At 47.8% G+C, this 20,561-nt stretch overlaps 1 protein-coding gene across 2 annotated transcripts in view; it reads right to left on the bottom strand.

Moving 5' to 3' along the window:
- Window positions 1-20,561, bottom strand: part of mob2a (MOB kinase activator 2a) — a 107,050-nt gene that overhangs the window by 40,749 nt on the left and 45,740 nt on the right. The window contains exon 1 of one of the 2 annotated variants that reach the window (XM_083654545.1): window positions 9,143-9,369. The exons of the other annotated variant lie outside the window; for it this stretch is intronic. Coding sequence (XP_083510671.1) covers window positions 9,143-9,180 — 38 coding nt within the window. The 5' untranslated portion in view covers window positions 9,181-9,369. Of the gene's footprint in view, window positions 1-9,142; window positions 9,370-20,561 lie in introns of those variants that run through there. 2 annotated transcript variants of the gene reach the window in all.

Below are 20,561 nucleotides of genomic sequence, written 5' to 3'. Positions count from 1 at the left end.
GCAAGGTGAGGGCTTATAGGATGTGTGCTGAAGTTTGGCCGCTACTCTTGTCTGGAGAGCGTACGTGTCTTTGGGTGCATTTGAACTTCTAATCGGCTTAGAGGTGTCCAGTGTACGCAGGTAAATGTGTGTGTGTGTGTGTGTGTGTGTGTGTGTGTGTGTGTGTGCGTCTGTGTGTGTCTGTGTGTGTAGTTGGCTGTTGAGAGAGGAAGTATTATCTCTTCACGGAGGGAGGCATGGGGCGCACTGGGAAGGCGGGCGAGGAGCATGATGTAACCAATGGCACCGCCTCTCGCAGAACAACAAAAACATCACTGCTAGGCTAGCAAACAACAAGACCTGAGGCTGTGATGGTTGGTTAGCCCGCAACAACACAGACCCATGACAGCAAGACAAGACAGCAGTGGGCAGAGATAAAGCTTCACCGCCAAATCGCTGTAAGCAGCCTCGGAGCGCTGTAAGCCCCAGAAAATTGATGATTGTTAAAACTTCACAATTATTTCATCTATAAGAAGTGAACACAATTAAGAGAATGGAGAAGACTGACTGTTTGGATCATGACTGTTTTCTCTGAAGACACTGTACAATACAGACGGTCATGGAATTCTGGACAAAATCACATCTAACAATAAAAATGTCAGATTTGGGTCCGAAAGAAACACTCGTCAAATGGGGGTCCGTGGCCTAAATGTGGACTAGGGCTGCACGATATGCAAAAAAACTAAAAAACAAACATATTGCGATTGTACTGACATATATTGCAATTATGATACAATTTTATTTCATTTTCATACACACATACACAAAACATGTGTTGTGATTTGTACTGGGGTCTGTACCTGGATCATGTTATTTGTAGGCCGGGACATCTCTGTAGCACCACAATGCTTCATTTAACGGCATGTTGTGGCACATTTGAGCTTTCTCAAATAATTGCAGGCTCCGGCAATTTGGATATTGCACTTGGCTACTTCGATTTCGATTCGACTAAAATGTGCAGCCCTAATGTGGACTAAATTAGCGGTCCTTGATGTCGAAGTGCAAATCAATTTCTGTCTACCTTTTCACAGCGTCTTCCACCCTTAAAACTAATTTTGGCTCCATTAGCTGTGACAGCAGATCGTGTCGGGTTGTTAGGAAATATCAGTCTCTCTCGGGGGTCATCAGCAGGGGGGGGGGGGGGGACGTGCTGCGTTCATGTTAGGCAGAGGGCGAAGACATAACACGGCCGGTGTTATTGAACAAGACGCGTTCACGTGTTTCCATGTCACAGCCGAGCCACAACAGCGGAAGGGGAGGATATGGGAGGGGAAGCATGGAGACAAAGAAAGGAGCCATGTTATGGAAATTCCTGGACAAAGCCAGCACACATGTATGCTTCCCTCCTGGAGGCCATTGTTGGGATGACGGCGAGACCGCAGCGAAGCCCGGCCCTTCGTCGCAGAAGACTGGCATGGAGGAAACATGAGCGTGTCCTGTCCTCTCCCTCTGCCACACACAGGCACACACACAGGCACACACACGCGCACACACACGCACGCACGCACGCACGCGCACACACACACACACACACACACACACACACACACACACACACACACACACACACACACACACACACACACACACAGGCACTTAGTTTTTATACATCACAAACAAAAAAAAGCATGGCCGCTGTTGCACAGATGGTTTGGTCGAGAGGGAAGGAAGTGGGCGGCGGCATCTGCTGCCGGTGTCAGCATGAGAAAATAAAAGAGATGGATAGAAAGGAGACACAAGGGAGGTCAAATCAATAGACGCCCTTGCAGCAGGGAACGGGGGGATGCGTGTCCTTTCATAACCTCCACTGCTGGAACAGCGTTTGGCGCGCTTCACTGACGTGTGTCCCTTCACCCTCTGTAGATGTGCCTTATGCTGTGATCAACGACGAGCTGCGGTGAGAAGAACAATAATCTGATCCTTTGATGAGCAGATGAGATCAGCGCCTTTGACAATAACACCGGGCAGGTGGGTACCAATGTGTGTGTGCGTCTACCTCGCCAAGGGATTCAGGTGCAACCAAGCCTCTGATTGGCTGGTCGCAGAGGAGTAACCCGGCTCCCACCTGGGAAGGCACATGACATGAGCCTATGCAGTGACATCATCTCTCCCAGAGGGGGGGTGGGTTGTGATGCACACACACATCTGTCTGCTACACACATCATCTCTCCCAGAGGGGGGGTGGGTTGTGATGCACACACACATCTGTCTGCTACACACATCATCTCTCCCAGAGGGGGGGTGGGTTGTGATGCACACACACATCTGTCTGCTACACACAAGACTTTAACTAGCTCAGTCTTCACTAGGGCTGTTAACGGCTCACAACATTCACAGTGTGGTTCCATACGACACAGTGAAACAAATGCCAGAGAAATGTTGTTGATTTTTTTTATTTACTTATTTATTTTATTATAAAGTTTTTGTTTAAAATTGTATTTTAATTTAATTTAAGAGAATGTTTTTTTTTTTTACACCTTTCGTTTGTTTTGTTTTTTATCTCAGTTCTATTTTACCATGATATCCTTAGAGAAGACTTGCACTGTTCAGCAGTGAAAGATTTGTTTCGGTTTTCGGTTTGCAATGCGCATTGAACCTAAAGCCTCGTACCTAAACGGTTACGGTTCGGTACGACATCGGCACCCTGTATACATTATTATCCTTACTGATCTTCTTTGGTATCAGCAGAGCTCTTCTGCTTTCTGCCAGCTAGTTTTGTGTTTGTGATCTAGAGATTTCTTGTGTGAAGAAGACTATTATAGTCTTCTTCACACAAGAAATGTCTAGATCACAAACACAAAACTAGCTGGCAGAAAGCAGAAGAGCTCTGCTGATACCAAAGAAGATCTTTCAGGCCGGTGTGAGTTTGGCCAGCGGCCGTACAGTGGACCTAATAAACGTTATGAACGTTACGTCACCTCAGAGAACATGCTGCCGTCAGCACTCAGCACATCCCTGCTCTTTCTTCTGCAATATATGTCTTCACCAGAGACGGTCCTGATTAAATATAGCCTCACAAGGAAGGTACTGGTAGTCATGTGTGTCTGTGTGTGTCTCATGGATCATCTGAATATATCAGCACTGCTGACAAGGTGCAGGACGTGACAACTTGTATGTAAGAAAGTTGCCTTCCTGACTGTACTTGAAAGTCCTTCTTCACTCTATCCTTGGTAAGCGACCGTGCCATGTCAGATGGTAGATAACTGAAACAAATGAGGGGGCACAGCTGCCAAAGGCACTGCAGCACAGAGGCAATTACACAGCTATGTAGGCAAGCGTGTGTTTTGAGTGAGAGAGAGACACAGACAGAGAGGGAGAGAGAATGAGGAAGACCAATCTACTCAGCACCCTCTCCTCGCATTACAGTAGGTTGCACCAGTCCACCCTCCCCTCCCACTCTCTCTCTCTCTCTCGCCTGGGACAAACTCTGCAAACAGGAAGTGAGGCGCCCCGGCACTTCCTGTCTCCCCTGAATTGGGCCTCTTGTTCCCAGAGGCACCAGAGAAGCCGTGGGCTACTGCTGCTGCTGCAACAAACTGCTACACCCAATCCATCAACAAACCCTGTCCTTGCCACCTTTGCGGCTCACACAGGGCTGGACGAGGGATGCAACGATTATAGATTTTGACGGTACGATTACAGTCTGAGTGATGGGGGGGATCACAGTTTCATCATGATTATTATACATTAATTTATTTCACAACACAATGGATACTTTACAGTGCGATCTCACCCATTTGTTAGTAGATTGGTTAACTACGCTTCCCATACACCGCAAGGGGTGACTTGGTGCAGTCAAAACAACCTGGAGCTCAATGCTCAAAAGACAGTGAGAGGAGATGATTGTGGATTACAGGAGGAACACAGTCCCACCCTCCCCCATCACCCTGGGTCACTCCCCAGCTAACACTGGAGTCCTTCCGCTTCCATGGGGACCATCATCAGCCAGGACCTGAATGAGAGCTGAACAATGAGAGCTCTCACCAAGAAGGCACAGCAGAGGATGTACTTCATGCTGCAGCTGAAGAATTTAAAAGTGTCAAAGGCAACGATGGTGCACTTCTACACCTCCATCATTGAGTCCCTCCTCACCTCCTCCATCACAGTCTGATATGCTGCTGCCATTTTCAAGGACATTAACGGACTGCAGCGCATCATCCGCTGTGCTGAGAAGGTGATCAGATGCAACCTGCCATCCCTTCAAGACCTGCACACTGCCAGGACGCTGAAGCGGTCTCGGAAAATCATGGCTGACCCCTCCCACCCACACAAACTCTTTGAAATACTCCCCCTCAGCAAGAGGCTGAGGTGTGTCAAGACCAAAACCTCTCGCCACAAGAACAGCTTCTTCCCAACTGCCATCAGCAGGACTCTACCAATACCTTTACAGTTACAAAACTGTGACATTTTAATCTGCGGTGCCGGTCAATAGTGAAATCAGTCGCTGCATCCCCACTCCCCAGCCAAGCGTAAAGACGAATTCTGACTTATTCTGTTCCTGCCACTTGACCAACACATATTCCTTACCTAAGGCATTGCTATTGTTATTGGTGGCTTAAAAAGTTGCCTGCATATGCAGTCCACTACAGTACAGCCTCTGTGTTCCTCTACTATCATGTTTGCCTTTGCTGTCATTCAGCTGATGATGCTGAATCAAGATGCTTCACTAACAAAAAGGCCACAAAGAGGACAAGTGTGATTCACGTGTGTGTGTGTGTGTGTGTGTGTGTGTGTGTGTGTGTGTGTGTGTGCTGACTGTGCGGCTCTGAATGCAAGAGCGATGTTACTGCAAGGCCATCTCTTTCTCCTTCTCCTGAGCCAGCAGCACCCAGGGAGGACTATACTGCTCTGAGAACACACACACACACACACACACACACACACACACACACACACACACACACACACACACACACACACACAGTTATATAACTGGCCCTGTGTGTGAGGCCTGCCCTCTGCAGTCAGTGGAGGGCAGGTGCAAACAGAGGACGGTCAGTCAAGTCAAGTCTGTCCTCATCACCTGAACCGACCAGCGACTGTCAGTCCAACTCAGGTGTAACACAAGTCCTGGCTGGATCAACCAAGGCATTCAGACACCTTTCTCCTTGGACATGGTTGATTTGATCTCTAATATGATAGCATATCATTTGAAATACAATAGTCCACTACTCATTCATTGCCAACATAGTAAGATTAACCCGCATTACAGCCTAAGCTAAGGCAACAGAGGTGAGGCGGAGCTAGATTCTGAGTGCCATCCAAACCGGATATCAGAATAGTTAGACTGTTAGAAAAGAATGTAGCCAGTGAGCTTGCTGTGTGGTCACTCAGCTGTGCCACAGGGCCCACTGAAGCCCCCGAGTTCAGCTAGAGGCTAATAGACAAGGAAACAAATGATCAAGAATAGAGATTGAGCAAATATCGATGCCCCTCCTCCCAAAATTCTAGAAATAGAATTTCAACAGACCATCAACTCTTCATTTAGAAATTTAAAAAAGGCTGATATTGCTGTTAAGTCCAAATTCGAGGTATTTTCCTCTGCCCAGTATGATACTATAATCGCTCTATGGCACAGAGGAGTAGCCACGGGGAATAATGCCATCAAATTCCTCCAGAGAGCTTTTGGTAAAAAATAAAGAAAACAGTCACGCTGTCAGGAGATGTCTCTATGCGCTAATCATCTCCGTAGCTACAGCACAAAACTTTCGGCTAAACTTTCCTTGAGCGAAAGCATTTCGGCCTGATCCAATTGCGACATGAGCGAGGGGAAGGAAGGCGGGCGTGCGAGAGGGGAGGACACTGGGCCGGGGTGAGAGGAAAGAGAGAGAGAGAGAGAGAGCAGTGGTTTTTGGTGGAGAATGATGTCGTTGTCGAGCTCTGTGGAAGCGACCGGGCCTGCCAAAGATCGCCTAATGAGACACACATGGCAAACAGTACGGCCAGCGCTGCTAATACAACACACAATACAATCATACAACAGCAGCACGACGACACACTCACAACTATTGTTCCACACCACACAACACACTATACATTTCACCAACTAATCCACTATGAACAAACACACACATACGCCTTTGTTTCAAATGTTCCTGCTCTCCACCAACAAGTCAACAACAATACATCATATTGGCACAGAACTGTTAGGCTGTATAACCTGGAGGAAAATTGGATTTTCTGTTTCACGCTGCAGTTGTTTGGAGGGGCGATGATGCAGAGACGATGATGACCACAACTTAAGTTCAACTTTTCACCCTTTTTGTTCGCAGAAACACACAGAAAAATACAATATAGCCTGAATGAGCAATTCAGTGACCAAGGCTTCAACTCGAGTGGTGGTTGCTTGCTTCAGGACAGCTGTGTAGGAGGAGAGGGCCCTGGTGAACTAATCATGTGTAAGAGAGAATGCGCGTGTGTGTGTGTGTGTGTGTGTGTGTGTGTGTGTGTGTGTGTGTGTGTGTGTGTGTGTCTGTGTGTGTGTCTGTCTGTGTGTGTGTTCACTCTGACTATGTAACCTAAATGCATAGATCAAGTCAAGTTAAAGGCATATATATTATATAGCTAACATAACATCCAAAAGTGACGCAACACAGGCCAACAGCCCAAAGCAAAGGTGGAACCTGGAAGCTTGGTGGTTACTGTGTAGTGTGTTTGAGCTAGTGAATACAAAACCTCTCATTAACGATGGCCACTCGTAGTGAGGAGAATACGTCTGCTTTCTTGGTTAGACATTAGCCATGACAGATTAAAGGCCAAGCCTACCGTTTTAGAATGACCAAATGGTAAATCAACAGTAAGAATATGTCTGTTTTTAAGTTGCTCTTTTTAGAGCAGCACATCAGAGACTACACACAGTTAAATCCCCATCAGATAGGTTCAATGTTTACCTCGTAGACACTAAAGTGATCTTTATTTAGTGATGAGAATATAACTACGGTATGCATATTGATATGCATAGATTCTCTGTTTGAGAATAGCGTGATAAACATCAGCTTTGTACAATATTCTTCTTGTTTCTTATGTTTCATATTAAACACAAGATGTTTTATATTGTACAGTATTCCAAATGGATAGTGGTCTGTTAAAGCGTAAAAGCACCTAATAATCTCCTCTTGAATGGATTATCAATGATACAAGCCCCCTTTCATACCAAATTCAATCAAATTGAGAACAGGCTGCTCTGGTCCATTATTCTGATTATGAATGCAATATTAGGCTCAATGTAAACACGGCTAACGTTTTCTTTGTCCGAGTACAACAGCAGCTAGCCAAGTTGTCCGGCTGTTCCCTCAGTTCACCTAGTGGTAAAACACTGTGTCATTTCTCCTGACTGTACACCAACATAATACACAGTCCACGGAAAGAAGGTCCGTTTCCAGAACTATTTGACTTTGCGTCACATGTTGAAAGGTTTTTCAATGGCTCCATTCTAAGCAGGATGATCAACAGTGGAGTTGACTTGGTGTGACTGTGTGTTGGCAGGCAGCTCGTACTCCACACAACACAATGCTACTGTTGAAACACAGGAGCTCAGAGGACGGAGGCTGAGGTCAACGCGGACCTGTTGGGATGGGTGTGCCTCGCACAAACACACATCAATCAAACCATATAACATCACTGCCAAGCCATTTGATTGGCTGACGCCAACCCAAGGGAGAGGAACCGCTAAAAATAGAAATGACGAAGCATTTCGCCTTAATGAGCCAATAAGACGTCAGCGCTCCGACTGAGTCCCCACCCCTAGTTTGATGATAATTGGGTGGGAGGGGTGGGGCGAAGAAGAAAACAGAACTCCTTCTGGCACAAGCCCTCCCTTCACAAGGCTTCTGTGTCTTTCACCAAGGCCTACACACCTACCTACACACACACACACACACACACACACACACACACACACACACACACACACACACGTGGAGCTTAACAGATACATATATGACATACACACACACATACAAAGACCAGGCTGTTATTCATGTGAAGAGTAGCAATGGAGTGTAAACAAAGTTCTGAATCATAGTACGTTCTGATGGCCTAATCCAATGCAGCTGTGTGTGTGTGTGTGTGTGTGTGTGTGTGTGTGTGCATGTGTGTGTGTGTGTGTGTGTGTGTGTGTGTGTGTGTGTGTGTGTGTGTGCATGTGTGTGTGTGTCTGTGCATGTGTGTGCTATAGCTACAATTTGGCCCTCACCATCAAAACGCTCCTCCGGGAGCTAGAACGTTATAAATAGACTTTATACTGCAGTTAAGGCAGGCCCATGCTGGCTAACCCTACGACCACAAGAGAAGGCAACCAGATCCCTTCGGCTCTGACTGCCAGAGTGAGGCTAACCTAAATCATCCAGCCATTCTCTCCAGCACAATAGCCAGCTACATGTAACATGTGTGCCAGTAAGTCAATCAGCTATCAAAAAACAACTTGCTGGGCTCGCTAACACGAGGAGGCTGTGCCAGCTGCTGATATCTGTGGTGACCTGATTAGAATAGAAAGCAAATTATCCGAACCCAACCGGACAAGAGGGCAAAGTCTGGAAAGTCTACAGCTCCAAAAACACAGCGCCGTGCAGGAACAGTGAACACCATGTCCAAACAAACAGGCCTGCACAGCCAAGAGGCACACAGGAGGAGAGGAGAGGAGAGGTCCCTCTAACCAGCATGGGTTCATTCTGGCTGCGTGCCAATCCGCTCCAACCGACCTTAACCTACTCCCTAACTAACCCTGGAGCCAACAGCTCCTCACAGCTATGGAGGCTGGAGACATGCCCGTTTCTACCCCTCTGCTCTCCACTCCCTCCCTCCAGAGTCCAGATGCCCCCAGTGTCTGACTACAGCACAATCTCTGCCTGCTACAGCAGCACTGTCCTCAAATGTCTCCTCCAAACCGCAGCACAATAACACAGAGAGAGAGAGAGAGAGAGAATGAGAACCACTGGATCAGGAGGAGGAAGGAGGGGGGTTTGATAGGTAAGTAAGGACAGACCCTAAATTAGGGATGAGAGAACAGGGGAATGCTCACAAGTCAATAATGACAGCAACAATAACAATGATGAGAGGAGACAGAGGGGAACACAGAGAGAGAGAGAGAGAGAGAGAGATCTACCTATAGAAGAAGCAGTCGCAGCACACCAGAACCCCCATCCAGCCGGTGGTGGGGTGGTCCTCTCTCTCCTGCACACCGGGCTACAGGTGTAGGGGGGCAGCGGCTCCCAGCTCCGGCATAACACCCTGCTGTGTAATCACACGGCTGGCTGAGTGGCCCTTGACTTTAACGGGGGTCACGCAAGAGAGGCGCACGCGCAGTCGCGCACACACTTCACGTCCGCCACACACACACACACGCATCAATATCAATACACCAAGGCTGTGAAAAGAAAACCTTCACAGAACGAGAGTCCGTGCCTGACTCCCTGTAAGCATGTTCCTCTCTCTCCCTTCCAAGTAATGCAACTGCCTGCTTCTCCTTTTCACACTCTCTCTCCCTCTCTCTCTCTCTCGCTCTGCCTCGCTCTCTCGCTAGCTGGCTCCCACTTGAAAGGCGGGAAGATTAGCTTGGCAAACAGAGCCCCATAAACAAACTGCTGACTGCTGGACAGCACAGGGTGGACTGCAGGGGAGAGCGAGATGGACGGAGAGACCGAGAGGGAGGGAGAGGGTGACCGAGAGAGAGAGAGAGAGAGAGAGAGAGAGGGAGAGGGTGACATAGAGAGAGAGGAAGAGAGAGAGAGAGACAGAGGGGCAGAGAGAGAGAGGGTGACAGAGAGAGAGGAAGCATTCCCTGGGAGGAATCTCTGCCATCTGTATACACCCTAAACAAGGACTAAACATCCTATCTCCACCAGCCCCCCCGACACACACACACACACACACACACGCCTTCGCTCGATATGTGATACCTAATTGAGTTTTAACAGCAAAAGGCTAATTGTCAACTCTAAAGTTAATATTGAGCAGGGACGAAACACGTGAACATGTGCTGTACCAGCACAGCATGTAGACACACACACACACACACACACACACACGCATGCGCATGCAAACACACACACACATACTCTCTCTCTCACACACACACACACACACGTACGTACACACGTACGTACACACGTACAAACACTGCTGCCCCAGCTATTCCTCATTCACACATTTGATGCAAAGGTATGGGAGGAGCGATCACTGTGGCAAGCCCCCAGGAAGACAGCCAATCCCTGCAGAGCACTTTGGTGTGTGCTGTGAGCAAACAGGGTGAAGGACAAACAGTGAATTACCGACCTCAGTTCATCTCTCGCTCTCTCTCTCTCTCTCTCGTCCCTCTCATCATTGAGAGACTATAAGGTTTCTCTCCTGCCCTCCAATATCCACTATCCACCCCGTTCCTTTCACACTCAAATGATTCTTTAAAGAGCAAGACGCACACAGGAGACACGGAGACACGGCTGGACTGGACGGACACCGACACAGGCTTAACTGACCATGACGAAGACGACAAGCCCACACCGTTAAACAATGACACTCAATGTCAAACCGCCACGCCGACTGGGCGCACAGACAACACCTCGCTGTAGCCTGCCAAGACAAAGGAAGAGACAGGGGGCGGAGCCAAGGTGGTGGTGGGTGCACTGCCCACACACACACACACACACCAGAGAGACAGGGGCGGAGCCAAGGTGGTGGTGGGTGCACACACACACACACACACCAGAAACACAGGGGGCGGAGCCAAGGTGGTGGTGGGTGCACACACACACACACACACCAGAGAGACAAGGGGCGGAGCCAAGGTGGTGGTGGGTGCACACACACACACACCAGAAAGACAGGGGGCGGAGCCAAGGTGGTGGTGGGTGCACACACACACACACCGGAGAGACAGGGGGCGGAGCCAAGGTGGTGGTGGGTGCACACACACACACACACACACACCAGAGAGACAGGGGGCGGAGCCAAGGTGGTGGTGGGTGCACACACACACACACCAGAGAGACAGGGGGCGGAGCCAAGGTGGTGGTGGGTGCACACACACACGCACACCAGAGAGACAGGGGGCGGAGCCAAGGTGGTGGTGGGTGCACACACACACACACACACCAGAGAGACAGGGGGCGGAGCCAAGGTGGTGGTGGGTGCACACACACACGCACACCAGAGAGACAGGGGCGGAGCCAAGGTGGTGGTGGGTGCACACACACACCAGAGAGACAGGGGGCGGAGCCAAGGTGGTGGTGGGTGCACACACACACACACACACACACACACACACACACCAGAGAGACAGGGGGCGGAGCCAAGGTGGTGGTGGGTGCACACACACACACACACACACACCAGAGAGACAGGGGGCGGAGCCAAGGTGGTGGTGGGTGCACACACACACGCACACCAGAGAGACAGGGGCGGAGCCAAGGTGGTGGTGGGTGCACACACACACACACACACACACCAGAGAGACAGGGGCGGAGCCAAGGTGGTGGTGGGTGCACACACACACACACACCAGAGAGACAGGGGGCGGGGCCAAGGTGGTGGTGGGTGCACACACACACACACACACACACACACACCAGAGAGACAGGGGGCGGGGCCAAGGTGGTGGTGGGTGCACACACACACACACACACACACACACACCAGAGAGACAGGGGGCGGGGCCAAGGTGGTGGTGGGTGCACACACACACACACACACACCAGAGATGACCATCACCTTCAGGAGTCAGGTGTTACGCAACAACAACAGGGGGGCGGGAGGGGGGGGGGCTTCTTATAGAGTGCCAAAGTCATGCCCTCTTCCGGATTCAGCATATGTTCTAAGGGATTTCATCCACCATTCATTTTTTCCATAGACGTAGAAAAATCCTTATAAAATGAGTTTTACTTGGTCAAACCAAACAATTCAGCTACATTAGAATCAGGAGAGACCATAACCATTTCACTGTGACCAAAACAAAAACGTTTTTTCCCCCTTTCCTTTTTTGTGTGTGAAATGTTGGTCTCTTCTGATTCTAAATATAGCTGAATCGTTTGTGTGACCAAGTAAAGCTTTTTTTTTTTAGAAGGAATCCATAATAAAATAATTAAATTCCTTATGCAGAACCCGGAAGAGGCAGGCGTGACTTTGGCACTCTATTCTGTTAACAACTTATAAAAAGCTCTCCTCAACAGCGAGGCGGAGCTGACGGCAACCAGAGCCAGGAGCTATGTTGATGACGAGGTCTCCACAGCCTCAGACAACACCGCAGGACCACGCTGCACTTCCTGTGCCTCTCTCTCTTCCTGATCCCTTCTTCTCTCTGTTCTGTTCTTTATGGGATGAAAGATGAGAAGAGGAGCTGCAGCAGCACTTTTACATCTAATGATGTCATCTGTCCTCCTGCTCCTCCCTGGGCTGACTGTCACCAGAGGCTGCAGCTAGCAAGCCTCCTCTGTCACTGTTCACCTCATCGCCCTTACCTGTCCTGTACACACTTTCTTGGTGTCATCGATGTCAATGCGAAAGTTCTAAAAACTGCAGTTCCTCAAACGGCCACTTAGACTGGCTGCAGAAGCGAGTCAGTCCCCATTCACCATTCATCCATGTTAAAATGCCCAATTCTACAGCATAAATAAACATGTTTCCAGCCTGGCAACAAAAAAAAATTGGGTCTGTAATAGCTAATTTCACCATTCATGACAACTGTACAGGGCGTGAATCTTTATATAACTCAGCCGTTTAGATAAAAAAGACTGTTTTGAGCGTGATTGACAGGTCGTCTGTCCAGTGATCACGCAACTCGCTGATCAGGGATCCATAGCAGGCGGAGCTGCGACTCTGTGGGAAACTCCTGGTCTCGCGCAAACTGTGCGAGAAACCAAGACGACCGCGACCAAAACAACAAACTAGAGGCTTCAGAATGGGAGATCACAAACCACTGGGTGACGTCACACTCACTCTGTCCATCTCTTTATACAGTCTATGCTACGACAAGTCCCACATTACAATGCGAGAACCGCTGGGATGGAACATTGCTGAATACACAGACAACGGTGGGACGCACTGCACAGGGGACCAACTTCCGTCTGGCAATCTGCTCGTCACACAACAAAAGGACAGTGGGCCGCTCTCTCCTCTCTCGACAACGCTAAAAGCCTCTGCTGATTTGCAACGCATGTCGTCCCGCAAGGCTTTCCCAGAGGAGAGGAAAAGTCTGAGCTGGCATTATGTTAAACCAAACCTGGCGAGGAGGCAGCGACTTGTTTAGCTTATGGCTATATTATTATTACTACTGTAATTTCCCTGCTCTCTCCTCCCCCACATCCCCCCGCTCTCCCTCCCTCCTCCTGCTCCCTCTTTCCCCCCTTCCCCTGCTCCTTCCCTGCTCTCTCCTCCCCCACATTCCCCATTCCCTCCCCAGCTCATCACTTTCCTGCTCTCTCCTCTCTCACATTCCCCCTGCTCTCCCCCCCTGCTCCCTTCCCACCTCCTCCCTCTCCTGTTCTCCTCCCCCACTATTCTAAAGCATGGCGCCCATTCTACCCTAAAGAATGGTGCCCATTTTATTCTATATTTTCTATATTTCTCTATCATATGATTGTTCAATGTATTATTATTACTACTGTAATTGCTACTGTTCACTGTTATGTCAGCTAGAATTAGCTAGACATATTTTCTGTGAAGTCCTCCGAGACATGCTTGTGAATTAGGGCTATACAAATAAACTTGACTTGACTTGGCTAGCGATCATTAGCTGGCTAACATTAGCAGTCCAGACAGCGCACCAGCAGTGTTGGCACAATCCGTGAAAGTACTACCCAAAATGATTGTTGTGGCAAACATCCACGCATTGAAAGCACTTCATACTCCCAGACCCAGACCTGGCATAATCCATATAAAAACCTCTCATGCTTTACCCAAAATAAAACGTCCAGTCTACCCGCTAACAGCTAGCTAATGTTCTATTTAAAGCAGCTACGAGCAACTTTTTCGATTGTTATTGTTATTACAGTATAAATTTAATATCAATGCATCTTACCTCTAATAGTCGACGAGACCAAAGCCGTGTGTATCTGAGATTGCTCCCTTAGGTGATTATTAAGTCTATAGTCTGTCTAAACTCGCGTCAACAGGGGGCTCTCTAGAGCGACCGGACCGGGTAACCCGGAAGTGAAACCAGGAAGTGAAACGCAGCTGCCTTCCTACGCCGTTTGCGCTGCCTAGCAACATAACATAAACAATGTGAACGCCACGCATACTCTCGGGAACATCTCACGTTATATTCTAACAGGTTTTTTGGAAGTTATTTTGTGGTTATGGCCGAAGTGGCTGCTGCAAACCGTTTCATTTCACTTCCTGATCTGCCCTGGCTACAGACACACTAACACTGGCCGATTCACTCGGGGTTCAAGCGAGACTACTCTGCGTTGGTCTCGTCGACTATTAGAGGTAAGATGTGATGCATTGATGTTAAATTTATACTGTTTAATAACAATCGAAAAAGTTGCTCGTAGCTGCTTTAAGTGAATGAGCGGATAGCTAATTAGCTTTGGACCAAACATGGATTTGAGTTTAGTTAGCTGCTGGACAGGGCCATGATCTGTTTGGTTCTGAGATCAATAATAAGGAAAACAAATGTGCACATTTACATGAAAAACATCAGTCAACATCATAACATACAACATCATGTCTTTTATTTAATCTGGTGGGAGGAAGCAGACAACCCATTTAGTTGCAAGTAACATGACAACAAGCAGGGATCCAACTAGTCACCTTTAGGTAACAGTCACCTTTTTCATCCCAAAATAGGGCACTTAAGTGAATGATTTTGTGTCTGCCCTGGTATCTGTCACCTTTTTCACTATCCATGACTTTGCATCCCTGAATTACTATGCCTTTTTTGTCATTGTGTTTTATCTGGAGACTAAGCAGCCATAGCCTTTCGGTTGTATTAAAGCCTTTATTTTTTCCTATTGAGTGACACACTTTAAAACACTCCTATCATATTTATGATACCCCAGGTGTGCTTAAACTACAGGTTAAGAACTTATTTTCTTAAATACAAAAATGTGAAATTATTATTGGTTATCGTATCTGTTATCGGAAAAGAGAAGCGGATAATACCGGTTGTCGTATCGGCTGACAAATCCAAGTCTACAAATCCCCATATCTTAAGAATATGAGGGGGGAATTCCCCCCAGTTTGCAAAGTGAATTTTAAGCGCTGAGATCTGAATGCACACTTGCAAGGAGTACACACGTGACACGGACCCTCACACAAACAGATTAGGGGGGGGGGGGGCACACTCCAATTTTCGTGCTTTCTTCTCTCCTCTGCACACACACACACACACACACTTCCTGCGTGAAGACGTAGGGGAGGGAGTGCGCGGTGAGAACGTCCTTCTCGCATTTGCGCCCGTGTGATGGAGTGTGTGCTCAGCACTGAGCACTCATTAGTCCTCTTTGTGTTTCAGTACCTAATAGTCAGGATGTGGTGTGTGTGTGTGTGTGTGTGTGTGTGTGTGTGTGTGTGTGTGTGTGTGTGTGTGTGTGTGTGTGTGTTTACAGCGGAAGGGTCTGCGCCCGATAACAAGGCCGGGGGAAAGGAGGAGTGCCAGAGAAGAAGTGAAGGAAGGGAAACTGACATTACATGACCAGTCACTTTCAACAAATACACACACGTGTGTGTGTGTGTGTGTGTGTGTGTGTGTGTGTGTGTGTGTGTGTGTGTGTGTGTGTGTGTGTTTTTGTGCTTCCTCAAGGCTTTATCAAAGGATCCAGATGAACAATAAAGCAAGACATCCGGCATAACTGTTGTGCCTTGAGCTGCATTCAAGCATTCAAATTGCCGTGTGGTTTAGTTGGTATGGCACAGAGGAGACAAAGAAAGTATTTTTCTTAAACTTGTGACTTGAACAGATAACACAATGAAGAGAGAGAGAGAGAGAGAGAGAACAGAGAGAGAGAGAGAGAGAGAGAGAGAGAGAGAGAGACAGAGAGAGAGAGAGAGAGAGAGAGGCAGACAGAGAGAACCACTGGGCAGGGAAGGAGCCAACTCGTGACCGGGTTTAGAAACGCCTGGACATGAATAGAGCCTGTTGCAGTCATGTCAACGGAAAATGGGTTAGGGAGAAAGAGGTAGGCACACATAGCGCACATCACTCATGCAGCTGCACACTAACACACACACACACACACACACAAAGTTGCTAGGTGATGGGACCACAGGGAGGGTATTTCAGCGTGGAGAGACGAGAGAGAGAGAGAGGTCCGCTTCGATCTTTTCCTCAATGGAAGAGAGAAAACAAAAGAAAGAGAGAGAGAGAGACCACCCCCTCAAAGCGAGACAGACAGGTTTCTCCCGATCCAGCCTGGGTTACACGTGGACACCACAAAGGAAGAATCAGGTGAGGGCACCCTGACAAGGAAATGACATCATCATCCATGTCTAAGCAGCCTTAAGTTCTTAACAGCCACTTTTTTACTTGCAGCCTCTGGTCACAACAATGAAAAGAGGAAGCAGATTCCTGTCAAATACTGCAAAGCTGGAGTTTCATCAAATCAAACTGATTCAATTTTGACCACTGTCCATATCTCATAACCAGATTGTGTATCAAAGATGAGCCAAGTTTCCTCAATATTTCTCAAATAGTAGTAGTTCTGAAATGTTTTTATGCTACTGTATGTCCTAGACATAGGCTACAGTACTATGACAAAAATACAAAAACAGTCGCACGATACACACACACACACACACACACACACACAATCGAGTACCACACAGACACAATGCAAGTCCCTGTGGGAATACCATAGTAACTATAAAGAGTGATTTAAAAAAAACGTGCGTCGTCGTCGTCGTCGTCCCCCCCCCCCCCCCCCCCCCCCCCCACATGGAAACCACATGAATGCGCTGCGCATCTCCGCTCCACAGACAGACAGACAGACTGACAGACTGACAGACAGACAGACAGACAGACAGACAGACAGACAGGCAGCAGTCCATACCTATTTAGCGTGTAGGAGCCGTTCCTTTTAAACCTCATCCTGGACGACAGGAAGCGGATAAAGAAATCCAGAATTGACGGCGATGTGCGGTTCAGCTTTCCGTGACAGCACCCCGAAAACCCCCGCGGCGCGCACCGTGTTGCTGCTGTTGGACTGGCGAGGAGGACCGACACGGGGTTTGCCTCGCAGACCTTTTTACACCTTTCTCTGAGTCTGTCTATATCGCTGCTCCACACACAGACCTCCTCTCCGGTTCCCCCTTCAGCTTCCGTGAGGCAGGCTTTACAAGTCAAGAGGAAGGAGAGGAAGGGGAGGGAGGCGAGGAGATAGGTTTGCAGGCGTTTTTGGATACAAACAAAAAGAAAAGCTCCTCTCTGGTTATTTGGCGCGAGAGCGCTACGGCGCTACGTGCATTGATTTACTCGCGTGCAACTTGGAAACAACAAGTAACGTTACCGGTACTGTGCACGCGCCCGTAGCCCCCGCGTGACGTAAGCGCCGGAAAAACACGCCGATGAAACGCGCGAACCTTTCTCCCAGTGGAGTCACATCCACACCCGCCTGACACACAGCCCTCCGGAGGCTCGAGACCCAATTGAAGACATGTTAAAAGCATTAAAAACGACTCCTCCTCTATGGGAAATGATTATGATTGATGCGAGTCTGCCCCTTTCTTTTCCCTCCATTCACGCTCCTGTCTCTGTGGGGGCTCTCGTGTTTCACGACTGTTTCCTATCTGAGGAGCTGTATAAATATATTTATATTCCTCTATAGGCTGTTTCCTATCTGAGGAGCTGTATAAATATATTTATATTCCTCTATAGGCTGCGCGGAGCACAGGCTCGACCAGCACTTGTCAACGCCTGAAGGGTGAGACAGATTTGAGGCTAAGAATAGGGCTGAGGAACTTAAATCCAAGCAGCCTTTTCAAGTAACGCTATATATGTGTGTTTCTAATGGACACACAATCACACAAAGAGAGAGAGAGAAAGACAGAGAGAGAAACGACAAGAAACCAGTTTATATTTAATGATACAGGAAGCTAGCTGGGAAACTCACCTAATAAGCCTAAGCTAAAGTTTACAGACGTTTTTTTTTAAATTGGTGGCGGGGGCGAGGGGGGGTTGGGGGTAACATAATGTATTATGCATTTTTTTTGTTAGGGCTAGCATAAACCTTATTCGGAAAAAATCATAGTTAGCCTGCCCTATACAATACATACCAATCAACCTGATTAGTTTGTTTTAGCAAGCTAGGCCTTATTGGGGGAAAAAAGGTGTTTTTCTGAAATGATAATATTACAATTGATTAAACTGGTGAATGTTTGTCTTATGCTGACAACAGACTGGAGGTCATAGCCTAGTTTTCCCACCATATTGTCACCAATGTCTGAACAGGTGCTGGGATTGAGCACAGTGACCCTGTGTGGCACAGGTGGAGGACACTGGCTGAGTGGTAGCTAGCTAGAAGCTATCTCCATGCTGTGCATTTCAAACATCCTCTGTGACGAACAGTGCGAAGAGGCAGTGAGCTGCAGGAATGTTAAAATGTGGGAACAAAGACAGGCAGGATAACCTGAAGTGACACCCGTCTGACAGTGACACTGACTGAGAGGTGACATTGGAATGACTTTACGAAGATAAAGAGAGATGTTTATCACTGCACCCGTGACCCCACCAGCTCGCTCCACCCCGCCTCCACCTGTCTGCATCATAACCCGGGGGAAAGAAGCTGGCTGGCCCTAGCTGTGGATGATCTTCACCAGTGGTTGTAGGGACAGTTAGGTGTACTGTGTACAGTAGCTACAGACGAGGCTGTGTGCAGTGAGGGTGACACAAAGCTCTTGTTTTGCCAATACATTTGGATTGTAGGCTAAAAAATGGATGGACGATGGTTTGGTAATGTCAGTACAGACATTACCTGTAGGGAGGGGCAGAGAGAGAGAGAGTGGGAGGAGGTTACTTTGAGGAGGTGGTCAGTAGGGTTGGCACGATGGACGATGGCATCGACCATCGTGATGGGCCGACCCCCCATCGACCTCTGAGCCTTCTACATCGGATCATCGTAATTAATTATCTGTTCGAATTAAATTTGCCGTTTTAATAATAAAAAAGGCCAAGTCCACTTACCGTAATGCGCGGGGGACGCGCCGGCGGCATTAAACAAGCGCACCCAGTTCAGAGAAGCCTCCCGCTCCCCTCCTCCTCCCCCGCTCTACTGCTTATCTGAACTGGGTGCGCTTGTTTAATGTCGCCGGGGCGTCCCCCGCGTGTGAGAAGTCGGCTGTGTTGTTGTGAAACTTCATGTTCTTTCCTGTTTTCAACCCAAAGCGAGTACAAGTCTTCAACTGTGAATTTAACCAAAGTGAATTTTTCCAAAGTGAAAGTTGGAGTCGCTACTCGCTCCAGATACAGCAGCTGCGTTTCTCGAGCCATTTCTCCTAAACTCTCTCATTACATTAGGTTCAAAAGCCCACGCGAATCTAATGTTATATCAGCCAGTAATTCAGTCAGTTTTCTGCCAGCTAGCTAAATTCAACACACACACGTTGTTGGTGAGGATCTGTAACGTTAACGTTATTTGTTTTGCGCCGTTCAAATTGCTGGTAGTGACAGCCACTGCCCACTTCAGTCGCCTGGCTCTGAGCTCAGCTGTCCTGTTGTTAATGTGAACACATTGCAGCGGCTAGCCTTATCTGTTGGTATGGAAACCTTGGTATTCAAGGGAGGAACTCTCTCGGGAGGATCGTGAGAGCGGCATCAAAAATAGCCGGAGTAAATTTTAGTAGCCTGGACCACATTTTTAACAAACAGGTGCTTAAAAAGGCCATGTCCATTCGCATGGACGATACTCATCCTCTCTGTCCAGAGTATGTGCTGCTCCCTTCGGGCCTTCGGCTAAAGGTTCCAAGGGCTACGAGAAACAGATATAAACTGTCTTTCGTTCCTGTTTCCATCACAGCTTTAAATGCTGCTGAGAGGAGGAGATAGTGCACTCTCTCTCTCTCTCTCTCTGTCTCGCTCTCTTTTCTCTGTCTCTCGTGCAGCTTAAACGCTGCTGGGCGGAGGAGATGATGCACTCTCTCTCCTTGTCTCTCTTCTTAGGTAGGTATTGCTGCTATAAATATTCTTTATATATTTTATATTCGAGATATATCTTTATTTATTTTTTACCTACCTATTTATGTGAGCTCAAATAGTCCTGGACTCTTATTACTTTTAAGTTCATGTACGTGTCTTTTACTACTTTTAAGTACATCGTACAGATCCCCTCAGGTGTGTTTTTATTTTGTTTTTATTTTGTTTTTATTTTACTTTTATCCTGTGTTTACTTGATCCTTTTTCTGCTGGAAAACTGCTGCCATGCTCCATGTTTGTTTTAATTTGTTCATGTTTTGTTTTTTCATGTATTCGCTATGCTTTTTATGTCTGCTGCACACAAATTGCCCTTCGGGGACAAATAATAAACTTGAATCTTGAATCTTGAATCTTGAATCTAGCCAAATGGAATTACAGCAACGCAGCGACTTAATAAATAATTAAT

Source organism: Poromitra crassiceps, assembly GCF_964638095.1.
Source record: "Poromitra crassiceps genome assembly, chromosome: 18".
NCBI classification, from domain to species: Eukaryota; Metazoa; Chordata; class Actinopteri; order Beryciformes; family Melamphaidae; genus Poromitra; species Poromitra crassiceps.
The sequence above is the reverse complement of the archived record's forward strand: the minus strand, read 5'-3'. Positions and strand labels throughout refer to the sequence as shown.